The 18,248-nt window shown below is 45.2% G+C and overlaps 2 protein-coding genes across 3 annotated transcripts in view; one reads left to right on the top strand and one right to left on the bottom strand.

Moving 5' to 3' along the window:
- The window catches only part of ATP11B (ATPase phospholipid transporting 11B (putative)), a 508,285-nt gene that overhangs the window by 226,832 nt on the left and 263,205 nt on the right, over positions 1-18,248 (top strand). The window lies entirely within an intron of this gene.
- MCF2L2 (MCF.2 cell line derived transforming sequence-like 2) overlaps positions 1-18,248 on the bottom strand; it is a 282,358-nt gene that overhangs the window by 31,761 nt on the left and 232,349 nt on the right. Inside the window, exons 23-25 of the mRNA XM_063131918.1 lie at positions 6,880-6,972; positions 5,197-5,275; positions 3,132-3,204 (exon numbers count right to left, since the gene is read on the bottom strand). Coding sequence (XP_062987988.1) covers positions 3,132-3,204; positions 5,197-5,275; positions 6,880-6,972 — 245 coding nt within the window. The remainder of the gene's footprint in view (positions 1-3,131; positions 3,205-5,196; positions 5,276-6,879; positions 6,973-18,248) is intronic.

The following is an 18,248-nucleotide window of genomic DNA, read 5'->3' as shown; positions in this document are numbered from 1 at the left end:
TGGATCCCTCCTCGCCTTCCCTGCCCAGGAGTCTGAGCTGTATTAAATTTATTTTCTCCAAGGAATAAAATCCAAGAGCCCCCTGACTTGGATCCCCCCCTTCCCTGCCCAGGAGTTCTGGGCTTTTATTTCCTTGGAGAAAAATTTAATTTAATACAGCTCAGAACTCCTGAGCAGGGAAGGGGGGGATCTTGGATTTTTATTTCCTTGGAGAAAATACAGCCCAGAACTCATGGAAGGTGAGGGTTTGTGTGTGTGTGAAAACCTAAGTCACGGCCAGGGTTTCTAGGATTTATTTATTTACAGCCCCACAGTGAAGGTGGTGGTGGTGGGGGAAGAGCCAAGTCATGGGGGTTGGAGGTTTTCCGGGGGAGGGGGGGATTACAGACCTTCTGGGAAGGCAGGGAGCCAATAAAAAGGGCAGGGCTCCTGCAGTAGCACACTGGTAATGCTTATACATATCAATCATCAGATTTTTACATCCTCTGTGACTATAAACTATAAAAAAAGAGCTTTAAATGGAAATAACACCTACATTTAATTCAAATTATTTACTTCGATCTCTTTATTTCAGACTATACATCAGTGAGAAAGTGGGGGATGTTGTGCCTTAAAAACAGCCTACAACTCCCAATACCCACTGCCTGGGAGGCTGCACTTACCGGGGCCCAGAAACAGCGAGCACTCGTGGCGTTGCCACTGCAACCGGCACAAATGCCTGCTGCCATGATGCAGGAGGAGTTGTGGTCGCCACCCCACCCCACAGCTGCTTGCTTCCCCCACAGAGCTCTCCTAGGCCTCAGTAAATGCAGCCCTCCCACGCAGTGCATGCTGGGAGTTGTAGGCTGTTCACTGCATGCTCCCCCAAAGAGCTCTGTATGAAAAGCCTCTGTGTGTGTGTGTGTGTGTGTGTGTGTGTGTGTGTGTGTGTGTATTGCGGCTCCCTACCATCATTTCTCCACCCCTGCTCCTGTCCCACCATACTTCCTCTTTCTTCCCAGAGAAGAAGGAGGAAGTAAACAAAGACCACGTGGCCCATTCAGGGGGCGTTTTTATATCGCTGCTTTTCCTGCACACAGCAGGAAATGGCAGCACACTCCATTTCCCCCCCTCCCAAAAAAGTCAGATTGAAAGCAGTCCATTTTGTTACGGAAAAAAGGCAAGAAGGAGCAGGAGGCACGCGGGAGGCAGACAGCGTCGTCTAAAGGACGCGCGAAAAACTGTGAGTGGGCAATAGTGAGCGTACGATAAAAAGCTCGTCTGATGAACCCCTGAAAAGTGAAAGACAGAATCACTGCACTATGAACGTCATCAGAGAGGGGGAAATCGCATTTGCTTACCATCGCTTCTCTGCTGGCGCATTTGTCCTTCATTACTTCCTCTTTTGAAAGAGGAAGTAAACAACATGCAGGTGCCCCATTCAGTGGGCCATTTTGATCCCGCTGTTTCTCCTACACACAGCAGGAGATAGTGGCAACTTCCATCTTTAAAAGTAAGTTGGATTTACTGGGGTGGTTTTTTGTGACGCAAAGGAGTGGGAGGCGCGCGGGAGGCAGACGACGTTGTGAGAGGGACCAGCGAAAATCTTTGAGTGCCCAGTAACGAGCGTGTAATAAAACACTCGTCTGACGGAGCTAATAGACTTTTCACTGGTAGTGCTAAGAGCTCTTCGCCTCAAAGCACCCAGAGACTTCCTTGGCCCATAGCAGAATTTTTACTTCTGTTGTTTTGAAACTACTGTTGCATTGTAAATCTCTGCATTGCTGATAAGAGTTTATTTTGGTTTTACTTTTTATACTGTAGTTTTGAACTTTTCCATTTGATATTGTATTTTATGCTGTACTTTGTGGTTTTAATTGTTGTGAACCGCTCAAAGAACTTCGGCTATTAAGTGGTATGGTAATGTAATAAGTAAAGAAAGAAAGAAAGAAAAACTTCCCCAGCCTTTTCCTTCCTAGCAATGGCACTCTGCCTTCCTTCCTCAGATCCTGTCATGGATCTTAACACAGATTCCCTCTTCCAGAATTCTAGGAAGCTTCTCTGATGTCACAGAGGGGATTCCTTCGGCTAGCCGCGGGCAACTTCCAAGATGCTGGGGCCCAATCCCCCACCCCTGCGGAACCCACTGGGGACACACCCTGCCACACTGCCGAATTTGCCACCAAAATTTGGCATTGCAGCAGCAGAACCCCCACTGATTTTTCTTTTAAAACGAGGAGCGCAAGGCGTGCATGCCTTGTTTTAAACATAGTCATGCTTCCAGGACACTTCTGAAGGCATGATTTCCCCAGACGCTGCCCACCCCTAACCTAAGGAATTCCCTCTGTGGCATCAGAGAAGCTTCAAAGAATTCTGGAAGGGGGAATCTGTGGCTTCCCAAGCAACTTGTTTTAAAGGGTTCTTTTCCTTCTGACGGCTGAATTTCGGCAGTGCGTGGTGGCAGACCACAAAACCAGCCAGGGGGAAGCGGCATGCAGCCTGGGGGCCACGTGTTACCCACCCCTGCTTTAGGCAGAAGTCCTCTAGGGACAAGAGGTTAAAAAAAAAAGAGAGTCTAGGAAAAGAGGGGCCCAGGGAAGGAAGAAAGAGGGGAGAAGGCAACTAATGTCCGTGGGGGGAAGGAACCGTAGGCAGCTAACGGAGGCTGAGGGAGGATATCAATGTGACGGAGTATACGTATATGTACAAGCAAGGGGGGAGCTTTCCTCCAGAATTGAGCCATAAGGAAAGAACAGCAGGGAGAAGCCGCCTAACGCAAGGCATCTTGCACCCTGTAAGAAGAGCTTAGTAAAAATATCCAGCAAGTGTATTTGTTTCTGTTGCATCTGTCCCCCTGAGAGCTTTGGTTGTTGTAGCACTCATAAATTGAATTAATAATATTAACAATAACAGCAAGGCGACGTTCTCCTGTCCCACGTCAGGTCACTAACCAATGCCATCCAGACGAAAGTGCCTTTCTGCTTTCCAAAATGTCAATCAGAAGCAAAACCAGATGATAATCAGCCCCACTCAAGTGTTCTAGTTCCCCTCTGATGTGCCTTACAGTAAAGGCAGTGCCTGGGCATCATCCAGCCTTTCATAAAGCCCTCTCTAATAGCAAGCTACACAGCAGCTATCAATGCACCCATTACCTGGAGGAGTTGGATGAATTCATGGGTGCGTGATACACACTCTCAGTGATTCTTTGGTGCAGCTGGCTCGCCTCTGTGAAAGGAAACAAGAAAGGCTGGTATTTGTGAATATTTCTCTGCATTTGTATGTAGACATATGAGGACAATCACCAACACTTGGAGTCAGGCACTTGGAACTAATAAGGTCCATTCCTCAAACCAAGCGGATTGGTGCAGATTTATTTGTCTGGTGAGAGAAGCAGAAGGCACCAGCAGTAGCCTCTGGCTGCCTATTTGCTGCTGGGCCAGGTTTAAGGTTTTGGTACTAGAGTACAAAGCCCTAAACAACTTGGGACCAGGATACCTGAGAGAGCACCTTCTCCCGCACCAACCTGCCTGGTCACTGAGGTCATCCGAGGGCATGCTCCTGGTGGTACCACATGGACCTATATCCCGATTGGAGTCCACCAGGAGAAGAGCCTTCAGCGTGGTGGCCCCTTTTCTTTGGAATTCCCTGCCTCCGGAGATCAGGCAGACACCAACACTGTTGTTTCCAGAGCCTCCTCAAAACAGTATTATTCCAGGAAGCATTCCTTGACGTGGTTTTATTGCCATTCTGTGTCTTTCAGTATAATAATGGGGTTTTAATTTTTGTATCTTTTACTGTTTTACTTCTTATGTTCACAGCTGCGGAATCTGTTTCGGATCTGGAGCAGTTTTTACAACTTATCTCAGCTTTCCTTAACCTGGTTCCCTCCAAATTTGTTGGGTGATAACTCCCAGAATCTGTAGGCCACTAGGCTGGGGAATGCTGGCTTATTTTATGAACAGTGGCTGGAGAGACCGTTATGTTAAATCCCTTTAGATAAGACCAGTTGACTTGATTCCCATCACAAGTGACTGCAATAGTCAGCAATCCATGGACAGTGAGATGATTGTCTGAATCCAGCCATAGTTGTGACTCTGGATATGAGCTCTGGATCCGTGATTCTCAAACTCCCCCTGCCCCCAGCGGATTACTTGAAATTACTGGGGGTTGCAGTGGACCATATAATAATTATAAACCAAAGCATGTACACAATGCATATTTTAATCACATCATCAAAACCAATGCTGTATTATGAAAATCACAGGCCCTAGTCAGCGGTACATTTACCACTGGTGCATTTTAACTGGATAAATGATCCTTCGGGTGACTGCACCAGCATCATATGATGAAAAGCACAGGACCTAGGCAGCTGCATCTGTTGAACTTCCCTTAAGTTAGTGTTAAGACATAGTGACCCTGTTCAGACGACAGCTTAAGCCATGGAAGTTAACCATTTTGAGCTAAACATTATGGCTTAGTGTGTTGTGTCAACCATTCCTAGCTGTGGTGGCTACAGAACTATGGTTTAAACATGCTCACTAACCATTTGCTGCAAAAGGGTTAGCGGCCTGAACCAAGGCTTCGTGTGTTGTCTGAACAGGCCCAGTAATTCCAATCAGGAAAAAAATGATAGTAACGCTAAAGGGGAAGGGAAGGTATTTGTAACCTAGGTCTCACCCCCCACACACATATATACTCCATTTATCAACCTTAATCTGGCTACTATTCATTGCTAAGATTCTTGTGCTGTGTTGGAATGAGAAGAAGGCAGCAGGGACCGATTTCTGCAACTCGGTGAGCATCTGCCTCCAGCCACATCATCATCATCATCATCATCACCAGGTGAACGTGATGTAAGACACTAATAGGCAGCCTCCTCAGAGACCAGGTAATCCTCCCACATATCTCTGCGCCGGGAGGCAACGAATGATCCAATCAATGCAACAAAATTACCCAGGGAGGCGGATTAGGAAGAAACTAGACCAGAGCGGTGACTCATGAAGAGATTCCATGGGCCAGCTCCTGTGTGGAAGGTGCTTTGAGCTCACAGGAACTGATAAGAATGTCACTGGTAGATGTTTCATGGTACGTGAGCAGTTCCCTCAGGGCACTCCAATGTGCAGCTGGGGAAATACGGTTATAAGCCCACAGAAAGATGAGGGATGGAGAATGCAGCTGTGCCTTACTGTTTTAACAAACTACTACATGGTGTCCTACCTCTGCAAGCCTCCAGTTGTCCTGTCAGGACTTTTCTAATCTCAGAAACCCAGGTGTTCTTCAGCTCCACAGAAGCAGCCTGCAAAATACAGGGCAGATGGAAATTTGCAAGAGATCCAAGCGGTCGCCTTAAATATCCTAGGATAGTATTCCTGCTTTCTTTCTTTCTTTCTTTCTTTGTTAATAAAACCCATTCTCAAACATTATTTATCAAGGTGTTGCTTTTTATACTTTTGGTGGGTTTTAACTTTTGTATATCTGTTTTTAATGTTCATTGTTTTTAACTTTTGTAAACCGTCCAGAGAGCTTCGGCTATGGGGCGGTATATAAATGTAATAAATAAATAAATAAATAAATAAATAATAAAAGGGTGGAGGGGAGGGGAGAGGTTTGGCTTGCCTCAGCCTTGGGACTGATGTGGCTCAGATGAGAGGAATTTTCCATTTTGAAACTGGAGTGGCAGGGCAGGAGGAAACGATGCTGATTACCTCACAATTATGGAATGCCCTTCTTTGAATGCCATATCCGAGTCTGTGCCTTCTTAGTTTGATACTTTGTTGGATATTTTAGTGGGTCGGGGGGTATTTTATTCTGGTGCTGTTATTTACTGAGATAGGCTGGGTTCATAGCTTCAATGGTGATCCCATTATGGATTCCCACTCCACATTTTCCGGCCAGGTGTATAACCTTCCTTAAAGCATCAAGCCCAGGAGCAAACACGACTTCCTGTTTCCAGCAGAAGCCTGCTGCACAGAGTGCTGATTGGTAGGCCCCTGTGACAGTCAAAAAGCCACCTCTCTTTTCCCTCCCCAGGCTGTGCGAAACGGTAATTGGCTGGCACTGATGACAATCATGAAGCTACTCCCACCACACCACCTCTGGACTGCAGCAGTGTCCCAACTTAAATAAAAAGTCTGCCCCCCCTTTTTTTTAAGGGGCTAAGTAAACATTTAATCAGATGACTATCAGGTGCCTGAGGAAAAAACCTGAAAGCCTGCCTGGATTTGGAGTGGGGTGCATGTGTCATCAGAAAGCAAAAGCAGAGGGAAGCAGGGCTCACCCAGCAACAGAAAAGAATGTGCTACTCCTGCAAGGAGGTTATGTCCATGCGCAGTCACAATGTATGTGAAACACACTCAAGAAGTACTGTATAAATGCTCACTGTTCCATCACAAATATGCAACCCCAGCTAAGGGCAAGACCACTGAGGGTTGGGGGAGTTGTTGTGAGGAGAAGTGGCAGCAGAAGGACGGGTTAAGCCTTCCTCTTTCCACTTGTCTCTTCACCCCTGAAAACGGTTACCTCAAAAGCCCCTTTATAGAAGAGAAGCAGTGACTTGGGTTTCATAGGATGGATGCAGAATGCGCCGTTCTACCCTGAGAGAACGGTGGCTTGCCTGAGGACACCTTGCAAGTTTGCGCCTTTGGGAAGACTTGAGCTAGGAACTACCCAGCTCCTAATCCATGCTCTTACGTGTCGTGTCTTATGTTCTCGAGAGCCTTGTGTGTGTTATTCTGACAGAAGGAGGAAGCAAAATAACGTTCCCTATGAAGTCACTCTATTTATGCACCCTGTCATCTCCCACACTATGATACCCGAGGAATTAATAATACCTGAGGAATTAATAATACCCAAAAGAAAACAAGAGGGCGAGGAAACTGGAAAAAGAATGGCTTACAATACCTGAATAATATAAACTTCTTCTCTGCCATTGTACCAGATCTCAAATTTCTTATTATCACCTTTGACGTTTTCAGTAATACCGACGGTGCTCATCTGTGGGGAAAAAAGAGCCCTGATTATAGAACATGATGTGTTACCTTCACAATATATCCCACTTCTTTTTGGTGACATAACTGAGTATATGAAATCACTACAACACACAATAATTTCTTAATAGGAAAATGCCAGGCCTTTAGCCTCCATGATACCCAATGCCACTCACATGGAAATCATGCAACCTTATCTCATAAATTAGCTATTGCCTCAGTGTGAACACCCTGTGACTCATCACTGGCTCAGCTGCTCTGATGCCACAGAATGTTCGCAAGCAGTGCAGTTTCTATTAAGAAAATGAAAGGTCAATTTAGGTTTTAGAAAAGGTCATAGGCCCAAAGGGGGAGTCTGTGCTGATGGCAGAAAAGTACAATAAGAGGAGGAGTGTTGAACAAGAAGAGAAACTAAGAGTTTAGAAGTTGAATGGGAACAGGGCAAAGAGGAAAGGAAAATGCAGGTTGCTTACTTGTAACTGTAGTTCTTCGAGTGGTCATCTATGCATTCACACATATGGGCTTTGCGCCTGAGCAGAGACCAGACCGGAACCTACTATAGCTGAGTGGAACATTTTTGGCGGGAACCCCTCCCCCACGCTACCGCGCATGTGCATGGGGTTCCCGCCCTTACCTCAGTTTACAGGAGTCCGACATTGTGCCCCCATAAACATGAGTGTAAATAAAATAAAGTACATTCCACATACAACAGTGTTATTTGTAAGTCTCACACCACCAAGTGGGGATGGTGGGTGGGTTGTGTGAATGCATAGATGACCACTCGAAGAACTACAGTTACAGGTAGCAAGCTAACATACCTTTGGAGGTGGGTTGGTGCATCATCTGAAGATCTCTGAAAGCACTGTCCTCCCAAATGAGCAGTCCTGCCTCGCACGGGTGTCCAAACTGTAATGCTTGACAAACGTGGATGGAGTGGACCACGTTGCAGCTCTACAGACTTCTGTCAGTGGGAAACCTCTGGTGAAGGCAACCGATGTTGAAAGAGCTCTGGTGGAATGAGCTGTCACAGGTTTAACTAACTCTAATTTAGAAATAGAGTAGGCCAATTCGATTGTCTCCACTATCCAGCGTGACAACCGCTGGCAAGAGACAGGGAGTCCCTTAGAAGGCTCACCATAACAAATAAACAATTGCTTTGTTTTTCTAAAAGTCTCTGTCCTGTCTTTGTAAAAAGCAAGAGCCCTTCTTACATCGAGAGTATGCAAGGAAGACTCAAGAGGTGTAGTTGGATTAGGAAAGAAGGCAGGCAAAGTAATATGCTGGGACAGATGAAAAGATGACACTACCTTAGGCAGGAAGGCTGGGTCTGTGCGTAGCACAACCTTATCCTTATGAAAGATAGTGTATGGGACATCTATCCTAAGAGCTTTAAGCTCACTTGCACGTCTTGCCGATGTGATGGCTACTAAAAAGACAGTTTTCAAAGTTAGAAGCCTAAGGTCTGTTGAAGCCATGGGCTCAAAGGGCTTGCGTGTCAGTGCTTGCAGCACAACTGACAGGCTCCATGGCGGCACGATACTTTTCACAGATGGTATCGTGTTCTTCAGACCTTTTAAAAAATTCTTGGTTGTTGGATGGGTAAAAGGTGTAAAACCATCTATGCCTCGGTGAAAAGATGTAATCGCAGCTAGGTGAACTCTGATGGATGTAAGCTTAAGTCCTTGCTGGAAAAGTGTCAATAAATAATTGAGAATCAGGGATAAGTGGCAAGATTCTGGCGTTTGGTCCTTTTCTGATGCAAAGTTCTGAAATCTTTGCCACTTTGCTGCATAAGCTTTCCTTGTGGAAGGCTTCAGTGCTGCCAATATAATGTGGTCCACAGTCAAAACTCTGGTTCCAGAGGAGAAATGGTTGTTATCCTCCATGCAGTCATCTTGAGGGTCGACAGATCTGCGTGTCGAACCCTGCCGTGGTGTCGAAACAGTAGCTTCGGTATCGACGGGAGCCTGATGTAATCCCCTCTCGATAACCGAAGGGCGTGAGAGAACCACGTCTGTCGAGGCCACCACGGTGTGATGAGGATGCAATTGGAGTTGTCCATCTGGATCTTGGCTAACACCCTTGTCAACAGTGGGAAGGGAGGAAACACGTACAGGAGATTTCATCTCATAGTCCTGTTGAAGGCGTCTCCTAGAGAGCGCTTTCCTCTTCCTGCTCTGCTGCAGTACTTGGCGCAAATTGCGTTGTCTTCGGTGCATGTTAAAGAAAGGCTTCTTGGAATAAAGTCAGGTTGCTTACCTGTAACTGTAGTTCTTCGAGTGGTCATCTGTGCATTCACACTGATGGGCTCTGCGCCTGCGCAGAGTCTCATCCGGAAACTTCCATAGCCTAGAGTTTTTGCATACGTCTCAGACAGGGACCAGGGGCCGACTCATGAAATTGTTGTGCAACAGCCAGGGATTGTAAGGCACAAAGCCAATTGGTCCCTTGAATCAAAGACTCTTAAAAAAACTCAAAAGGTGGTATACGACAAAAGAGTTATTACTGAAGGGTTTAACACTCTACCTTATGGTTTTTGAATATGGATACACGGTGGCTGCATCCTTTTTCAGCTATTTTGGCCGGTCCTAGCAACTGTGGGAAAAGTTTTTTTATCAAAAATATGTTGGACAATGCTCATAATGTGTTTTCTGTGGTACCTGAAAATATTGTATGGTGTTATGGTTGTTGGCAACCTTTGTACAAAAATCTCTTGTGTAAATACTCATTTATCCATTTTGTGGAGGGTCTGCCTGAGAAACTTGATGATCCTGATTTGTTACCCCCCAATAAAGTAAATTTTTTGGTGATAGATGATCTCATGCTGTCTGCGTCTGATAATAGCGAAGTTGAAAAGGCCTTTACTCTGAAGTATTACAGCACAGGCCTGTGGAGTTACGTTGACAGAAGACTGCCCGGGCAAAGCAGGGCTTTGCTGTTATCTTCCTCCCTGTTAATTGACCATTGTTCAAATGGTAGACATGTCCTGTTGCCTTCCAGTAACTAACATGGAATCAACAACCAAGGCAGACTAGCTCAGCAAACAGAAGGGATTAAAGATGTGGATTCAGGATACAAGCAATGTGATCCAAGGGGTTTCGGCGGAAAGGGAGGGGAGAAGAAGGAGGAGATTTTTTCCCTACTTAAACTCTGTGTATGCTCAATAAACTCACTTGAATGGCCTCGGTCGCTTCAAGTCACTTCAACCCTCAGATGTGTGCGTGAGTATTTACTACAGAGTGGCGCTCGCTCACAGGGACCATCGCAACCGCCTAACATACTTGCCGTCAGCCTGGCACAGGCTTCCAGTGGTGCACCCTCGTCTCCTCGAGACCCCCGTCTTCAAAAGACCCCAAGCAGTAAGTATGGGTTGCAGGTTATCAAGCCACCAGCAGAAGCACGCGGTAGAATTGACCCGCATAGTCAATAAGACAGGGGGGCAAGCCACATTGTCCTCGCTTCAGAAGCTGGTTGGTGAGATTGGGAAATTTTGTTTATGGTACCCGAAAAGCGGTTCGCTACTTTTAAGTGATTGGGAAAAAATAGGGGATGTTTTACATCAAAAACCTCGCACCTCAATTAAAATCTTGCTTTCTTGGTTTCAATGTTGGGTAGCGCTCAACAAATTTCATCAAAGAAACTCAGCCACTTTGCCTGCTGGCAGGCTAAGTGTTAATCTACCACCCCAAGACAAAGCAGTTGGAATTTGTAAGCCAACCCCCACTGTAATTTCTGCTTTTGCATTAGCTCCCGCTCCTGAGGAAAACCCACCTCAAGACATTTTGACTACTAGCGGTTTGAGCGTTAATCCGCCACCGTACTATAATGCAATTGAAATTTGTAAGCCAAAATCTTCCCTAGCCCTAACTTTAACATCAGTACCAACTCCTGACCCACAGCCAACTCAAATTGTTTCACCACAGCAAGTTTTAGAAGCCCAATTTACTTGCAGACAAGAAGACATAGTAAAATTGTCAGAAATGTCTTCCTTGTGTCCTGTACACGATACTGGCCAAATAAATCCACAAAATGCCTGTATTGAAGATTATAAACCCTTGCCATGCCCTGTCCTTAGCACGCCTCAGGCGCAGAGCGTTTTGCCTGCAGTAACAGCCCAGCCCTTAAAAGCAGACGCCTCCTCCAGGCAGGCAAGCAGGCAAAGCATGCTTTCTTCGCTGCCCCCAGCCACTGCTCCACGCGGCAGCTGCGCCTCCTTTCTCCTTTTCTTCCTCCCTGGGCAGCAAGCGCACAAACCCCTTCGCCATCCTGCCAACTCTGCCTCCACCTCCTCCTCAGCGCAGCGCCGTCACAGAGCTGCCACCAGTCATAAGCGACAAAAGCACCAAGTCGGTGCTAGAGAGCGAGTGAAGTGGAGTAAGAGTGCAGCCAGTTGCCCAGACCACTGGCCTAAGCCCAGAAGTGCTTTAAGAGTGCTTCTGCCGCGCCGCTTCTCCAGGCGAGGCTGGGTCAAGAGCATGCGCAGCAGCGGCAGCCATAAATGTAAGCCCAAGCCCCGCGCCATCGCACAGAGAAGGCAGCCGCTTGCAAAAAACGGGCCAGAAGAGCGCACCTTAAGTCCCACACGCGCCCTGAAGCTGCAAAAGCAAGCCTGTTTGAGTTTAAACTTCTCGTGTGTGCTTGGTGTGTCCTCCACCATAGCCACCAGCATAGTTTCCACCCCTGCCACCACAAGTGACAGTACAAAGATAGATCCTACCTTACAAGAAGAAATAGAAATTAAATCTCCCAGAGAAGTGCAAAGAGTTTCCTTCCCACTTTCTGATCCTTTGCCTTCTAAGCCTAGTACTTCCCTGCTTAAAAAGTGAGAAGAAGAGAATGTTTATTGTTCCAAGAGTAATTGATTCTGATTGTGCCAGCACCATTATGGTGCAGCCTCAGGCATGTTTGCCACGAATCCTCCCCCTTCACACAAGACCCCCTCAAATTATTAGAATTACTTGATCCAAGCCCTACACGTTAACGCAGAGTTGCCCCAGCCCAACGTCTTTTTTCAGATGTATCCATGCCATTACAGAGCCAGGCATGAACTCTGAGCCAGCCAACATGATTAAAACCTGCAAGAATATTGGCACAGCCTCTCCCCATATTAGCATCTAACTGTAGCTCTTATAAGAAGAGCTAAACCAAAAAGAGCTTGTTCTCATCCGCCAATCCCTCTTACCTGGTTTTCAACAGCGCCAGAGCACTCTCTAAAGAGAGACTCATTGAATTAGTTCAAAATAAATGCCTAACCTAAATTTAGTTTCCCAAAGATTTTCAAGTTCTAGTGTTTGATCTAAAAGACTAGTTTTTCCACCATTCCTCTGGCGAAAGCTGATTAAAGTTGCCTTACAGTTTCTGCCCTGCCCCAAGGTATGTTAAATAGCCACTGTCTGTCAGTCTTTTGTTTTCCAAACACAAGCTTATGCAGATTTCAGAGCAGAGAAAAAGAAGCATGAGCTTCAAAGCCTTAGCATATAGAGATTTCAAAGAACAGCAGAGTAAGAAGGAGCCCATAAGGCCATCCAGTCCAACCCCCTGCTCAATGCGAGAATCCACCCTAAAACAGATGCTTGCCCAACGACCCCTTGAGTGCCTCCAGTTTGAGAGAACTCACTACCTCCCTAAATAATTTGTTTTTCTCTCACTAAAATGCAGATAGAATGCCTTCTGCAAACGTCTGTAGCATTGCAAATATCATTAGATGAGTTTAAAAGATTTTTTCTTTTCATGTCCCCCAACGCTTTGTTTTTCTATGTATTGACTCATCTTTTCCCCTAACCGCTGTTCCCATGTTCCACTCCATCATGTGCCCACCTTGTATACAGATAAGAGAAGAGTAACTCACTTTAATCCTATCACCCAGCAGTGACAAACTATTTTCCTGCTGCCAATGTATCTGTTTTTACAATTGAATCTTATGTTAGACTTCCAAAATGTGTGCTTTATTATTGCTAATTTACCTAGAGCTTATGTTACCTCAAAAGTTGCTACAAATACAATGGCTTCTTTAACATGACAAACAAGTCTCCCAAGATCCTTTCTTTGTCGCTCACATGCAGAACCATTAAAGCCCCTGATTGAAAGTTTCACTCAGCTTTAACTAGCCCTTGGCAGCCTAGCCAAGAGCATGTGCAGAGTGAAAACTTAGCCTCAAAAACTTCAGAAAAAAAGAAAAGAAAATGCATAGATCCATGTACATAGTTCTTGTTTTATTGCTCTTCATCCAAGCGATGGAGAGAAGTCCACACCTCTTGTGTAGTTTATTTCCAAAATACAGGTTTTCAGAGTTTTCCCAGCCTGGCTGGCCTAGAGATGCAAGAAGTCCTCTCAGAAAAATAATAAAAGATGAAACCCAGGTGAACTACAGTACCAGAACCCAGAGGAGCTGCAGTACAGAGTACCAGAGTCCAGATGACATCAGTTGCAGCAGTCTTCCAGCATCAAAAAACCATCAGAGCCAGAAACAGCTGCCCCAAAGATTCCATATTGGCTATTTGCTTCAGCCAGTGAGAAGACCCACAATGGACTGTAAGCAGTGTTCCAGATAACTTGGTTACCGTTGAAACCAGCACAAAGACTTGCTTTGCTCTAAAAATTTCCATCCCATCAAGAACTGATACCTCAGCTGAATAAAATTGAACTTTGAGTAAAATTGTTTTACTCCTGTATAAAGAAGGACTTGCCTTGCAAAGTCGTGCAGCCACTGACTACCTACTTCTTCAGCAACACCTGGGCTGCCAAATATAAAAAGCATGTGTTGCTTTAACCTGCAGGACAATTCCCACAAAGTACAAACTTAACATGGACTTACAAACAGTTATAGCTTCCAAACAACATGTGCTTCAACACTAGCGAGAAGTATTGTGATCATGCTTCCCTCTCAGCTGACTAAATTCTCTCTTGAAGTAAAGTATTGTATGTATTACATTGTACTACTCTTTCCTGAAGTATTATATGTAGTATATTGCATTGATCACTGTATTAATAGTCGCCTGTTGGTTTATTCAATGTATCCCAAATGTCTTATTCAATGTATTCCTAATCTGGTGCAAATGTGTAGCCGCTGCTGGCGGAAAAACACCCCTCTGAGACCTTATCGTCCAGAGCACATACAAACAGCTGTCCAATCACATCCCGAGAGTTCATCAGGACAACACCAATTCGGCATAATAAATTAATAAAGAAAAGGGGAGATGAAGTATTACAGCACAGGCCTGTGGAGTTACGTTGACAGAAGACTGCCCGGGCAAAGCAGGGCTTTGCTGTTATCTTCCTCCCTGTTAATTGACCATTGTTCAAATGGTAGACATGTCCTGTTGCCTTCCAGTAACTAACATGGAATCAACAACCAAGGCAGACTAGCTCAGCAAACAGAAGGGATTAAAGATGTGGATTCAGGATACAAGCAATGTGATCCAAGGGGTTTCGGCGGAAAGGGAGGGGAGAAGAAGGAGGAGATTTTTTCCCTACTTAAACTCTGTGTATGCTCAATAAACTCACTTGAATGGCCTCGGTCGCTTCAAGTCACTTCAACCCTCAGATGTGTGCGTGAGTATTTACTACATTACTCAGTACGTACATCACCGGAATTTGAGTGTATTTTTCATCACGCAGAATATTTTCTGCAAGGGAAAAAACAACCGTACCATCAGCCTAAATGCCAAATATATGGTACTGTTCAAAAACCCTAGAGATAAATTACAAATTGCGACTTTAGCTCGTCAAATGTATCCTCAAAACAATCAATTCTTCATGGAAGCTTTTGCAGATTCTACAAGCAAACCTTATGGTTATCTGGTGGTGGATTTAAATGCCACTACCCCTGAATCTTATAGACTAAGAACAGGTCTTTTCCCACCAGACCTCCCAGTAGTGTACACTATGAAAAAAACTGCAGGGGGTAACAAAAAGCGTCGCCTTTAGTGTTGTACTAAATATTGATGTACAGACCGACTGGAAGGCAACATGTCAGTCCGTGTAAAAAGAAATCTGTTTCTCTTAAAACATCTTATTAAGGCCTCTCCGCGTCAGAGAAAAGCTATTTTATGTTCGGCTTCTGATGACCTGGTCGCCGCCATCGCGGAAATAGCCCTCAATACTTTAAAAGGCAACATACCTCTATCTCCTCAGCAGGTACGTGTATTAAGAAAGAAGAGGGCCATTATTAAAAAGTTGAGTAACAAGAAAATATCGCTGAGAAGGAAGAAGTATCTGGTGAAACAATCTGGTGGGTTTCTTGGACCCTTACTAAGTTTTGCAATCCCCCTGATCACTGGTCTTTTAACCAGTCGCTAATGGAGTATGCTGAAAAGATGTATTTGATCCCCAGCCACCAACTAGAAAAACTAAAGGGCCAATCTAAGGAAGAGGACATTAGGAGTGCAACAATAAACTCTCTGGATGTTGAAAATGCAGAACATTCTTAACAGACAGGGTTTAACTGAATATGAAAAAGCCAAACAGTATGATTCTTTGCTGCAAAAATATCTAACACATGTGAGACAGAGGGAGGCTGAGAAAGAAACCCTAAACTTATTTCTGCCGCAGACAACACAGACCATAGAACATACAACGCCACCCATGGATGATGCGCCCGGGGTTTCTGACCATGTCTACCAAGAAGTACTCGACATCCTACCAGCTAGATATAAAAAACATGGAAGACTCCTATTAAACAAAATGAAGAAAAACAAGGCTGTTTCCTCATGGGATGAGAAAGGTACCTTTGTGTACAAGGGAGATGTTATATCTGGTTCAAATATGATGGATTTGGTTAAGGGAGTCATGCAAACGCATGCCCTATCAAACAAACGCACCCCTAAAGGCTGGGATGTTTTTATGAGGGCGCTGGCTGAACTGAACGTTCCAACCTCAGTAGTGGGCAACCCTGCTAACAGAGAAGCTTTGGATGAGCTAAAATCCCCCAAGAGCCTTACAACAACAACAGTTCACACACCTATCCTTTCTCACAGAAGTGCTAAAAAGCAAAGGCAACGCAATGCCCCTGCATGGATCAACTTATGATTTTTCTTTTTACAAAACAGGCAAACACTAATGTTTTTTTAAAAAATAAATCACTTTTATTATACCTACTGCATGAAGTATTGATATTTTCTTTTCTGAATAACATGTACGACACGGTTTAAAAACGGTTCATGTACTGGTTTCAGGAGTGTATTTAATGTTTTCAAGGCGTTGTGTGACCTCCCAATTTTTGTAATTAATATCAAAATTTGATCAACGTGCTTTGGTGTGAGAACAAGACAGTTTAAACTGTAACCGATTAGAATGACAACATGTAATATGCTTTTAAAACTGATTTTCCCACATACAATTCGCAATTTTCTAGATATGACACTTTTGGGCCAGACTAGACACTCGTGTGCGGATTGCCCAGGCGCCTTCAAAGTACACCCCATGCAGGTTTCATGCAGGTACTGGTTTAAACAATGTCTCAAAATTGCAAAAACTGTAGATCGCACTAGCATATCCATAGCTTTGCGTCTCATTCGTGGAGAGGTATAAGCTATTTCACTAGCTTGCAGCCCGAGAATCTCACACATGTGGACGGGTCCTGTTTGACCAGCTGTAAGATTAAAATCCTGAAAAAATAATTATAAGATGGTGGTTAGTATATTAAAGATACACATCAGAGTTTTCAGTCTAAAATTATAGAATTAATCACACACCTCTATTTCAGCATTTCCATTTGAAGACATATTTATCAAGGCCGAAACTGGGGGCACTTCTGAACTTTCTGTGTTGGGTGTTTTCACAGCGGATGCCTATAAATAGAACATGTATGAGGGCCTTTATACCACAGGTAAGTATTGCACAGAGACGGATAGATTGATTTTTGATTACCTCAAGGTTCTCTGCAGAAATTACTTCTAAGACGCTGTGCCACATTTGGAGTGTCTCAGGCTGATCCGTTTGTTCCATGTCTAGACGTTTACATGGGAGGAAAACATCATCTTCAGAACTAGAGCTGATATACCGTTTACGTGAGGCTTTATTCATTTTTCTGTTTTGATTCCTCAAGGGTGTCTGTGGAGGAACTGGTGAAGAGCCACTGGCGGAGGTTGGATTCGCCATCTTATTCATCTTTCTGTTTTGATTCCTCAGGGGGGTCTGTAGAGGCACTGTTGAAGATCCGCTGGCTGGGGTTGGATTCGCCATCTTCTCTATGCAGGAAAACGTGTCTGGGCAGGCAAAATGGGGGGCTCCCTTCTATACGCGTCTAGAGCGAGGGGGTTGGCCTTACAGGACCACATGCACCCTCTAAAACCTCATCCTATTGGTCGAGGCCGGCCTTCCGCTTTCCGTGAGGGGTCACATGACCCCCTTTGGACCAATCAGCATCGAGATATCAATCTAGGGGGGATTTCTCCAATCCCGTAAGGGTTAGGGCTCTAAAACCCCTTCCTATTGGTCGAGCCCGGCCTTCCGCAATCCTAGAGGGGTCACATGACCCCCTTTGGACCAATCAACATCGAGATATCAATCTAGGGGGGATTTCTCCAATCCCGTAAGGGTTAGGGCTCTAAAACCCCTTCCTATTGGTCGAGGGGGGTCTGACGCAACCCTAGAGGGGTCACATGACCCCGCTGGGGTCATGTGATCCATGTCAGGTGACCACTCTTTCCGGAGGAGGGACTTCCGGAGGCGGGACTTCCGTCTAAGGCGGGACTTCCGTCTAAAAGGGGAGGGGCACCTGTCAGGGGGCGGGGCTTAGGAGTTTGATGGATGGTCATACTTGTACTACTCATGTGTTTGGATTTCTTAACTCTTTTAGCCCGTTGTTTGGCTGGAGGTCGCTGTGGAGCCTCGGGCATAGCAAAGGTTGACCTCATTGGGGATATTTGGACGAGGTCCATCCCAGAGGTATCTTGCGTGGGATTAGGCGTTGCGGTGTGTCTGCTGCTATGAGACGGAGATTCAACCGCGCTCAATGCCCTATCCCAGAGGAGGGATCGGAGGCGATCTGCTCTGTGTTTACGAGTTTGTTTGGTAAAGGACATACAGTGGTGGCAGGATTCCACTATATGTCCTTCGCCCAAACATAAAACACAGAGTGAGTGCCCGTCTGTGGGTGGGAGTTTTCCCCCACAACGGATGCACTTTCGGAAGGGGGCCTTAACGGCCATAAGCCGAAGGTAGCGATCAAAGATCGCGAAATTCTCAGCCCGAGGAACGGAAACGCAAAAATAAAGATTGAAACAACTAGATGATAGAAAAGGTAGAATAAAACTAATAAAGTAAAACCTTTTTTTTTCCCCT

This window comes from Elgaria multicarinata, chromosome 8 (genome assembly GCF_023053635.1).
Source record: "Elgaria multicarinata webbii isolate HBS135686 ecotype San Diego chromosome 8, rElgMul1.1.pri, whole genome shotgun sequence".
In the NCBI taxonomy this organism is placed as follows: Eukaryota; Metazoa; Chordata; class Lepidosauria; order Squamata; family Anguidae; genus Elgaria; species Elgaria multicarinata.
The sequence above is the reverse complement of the archived record's forward strand: the minus strand, read 5'-3'. Positions and strand labels throughout refer to the sequence as shown.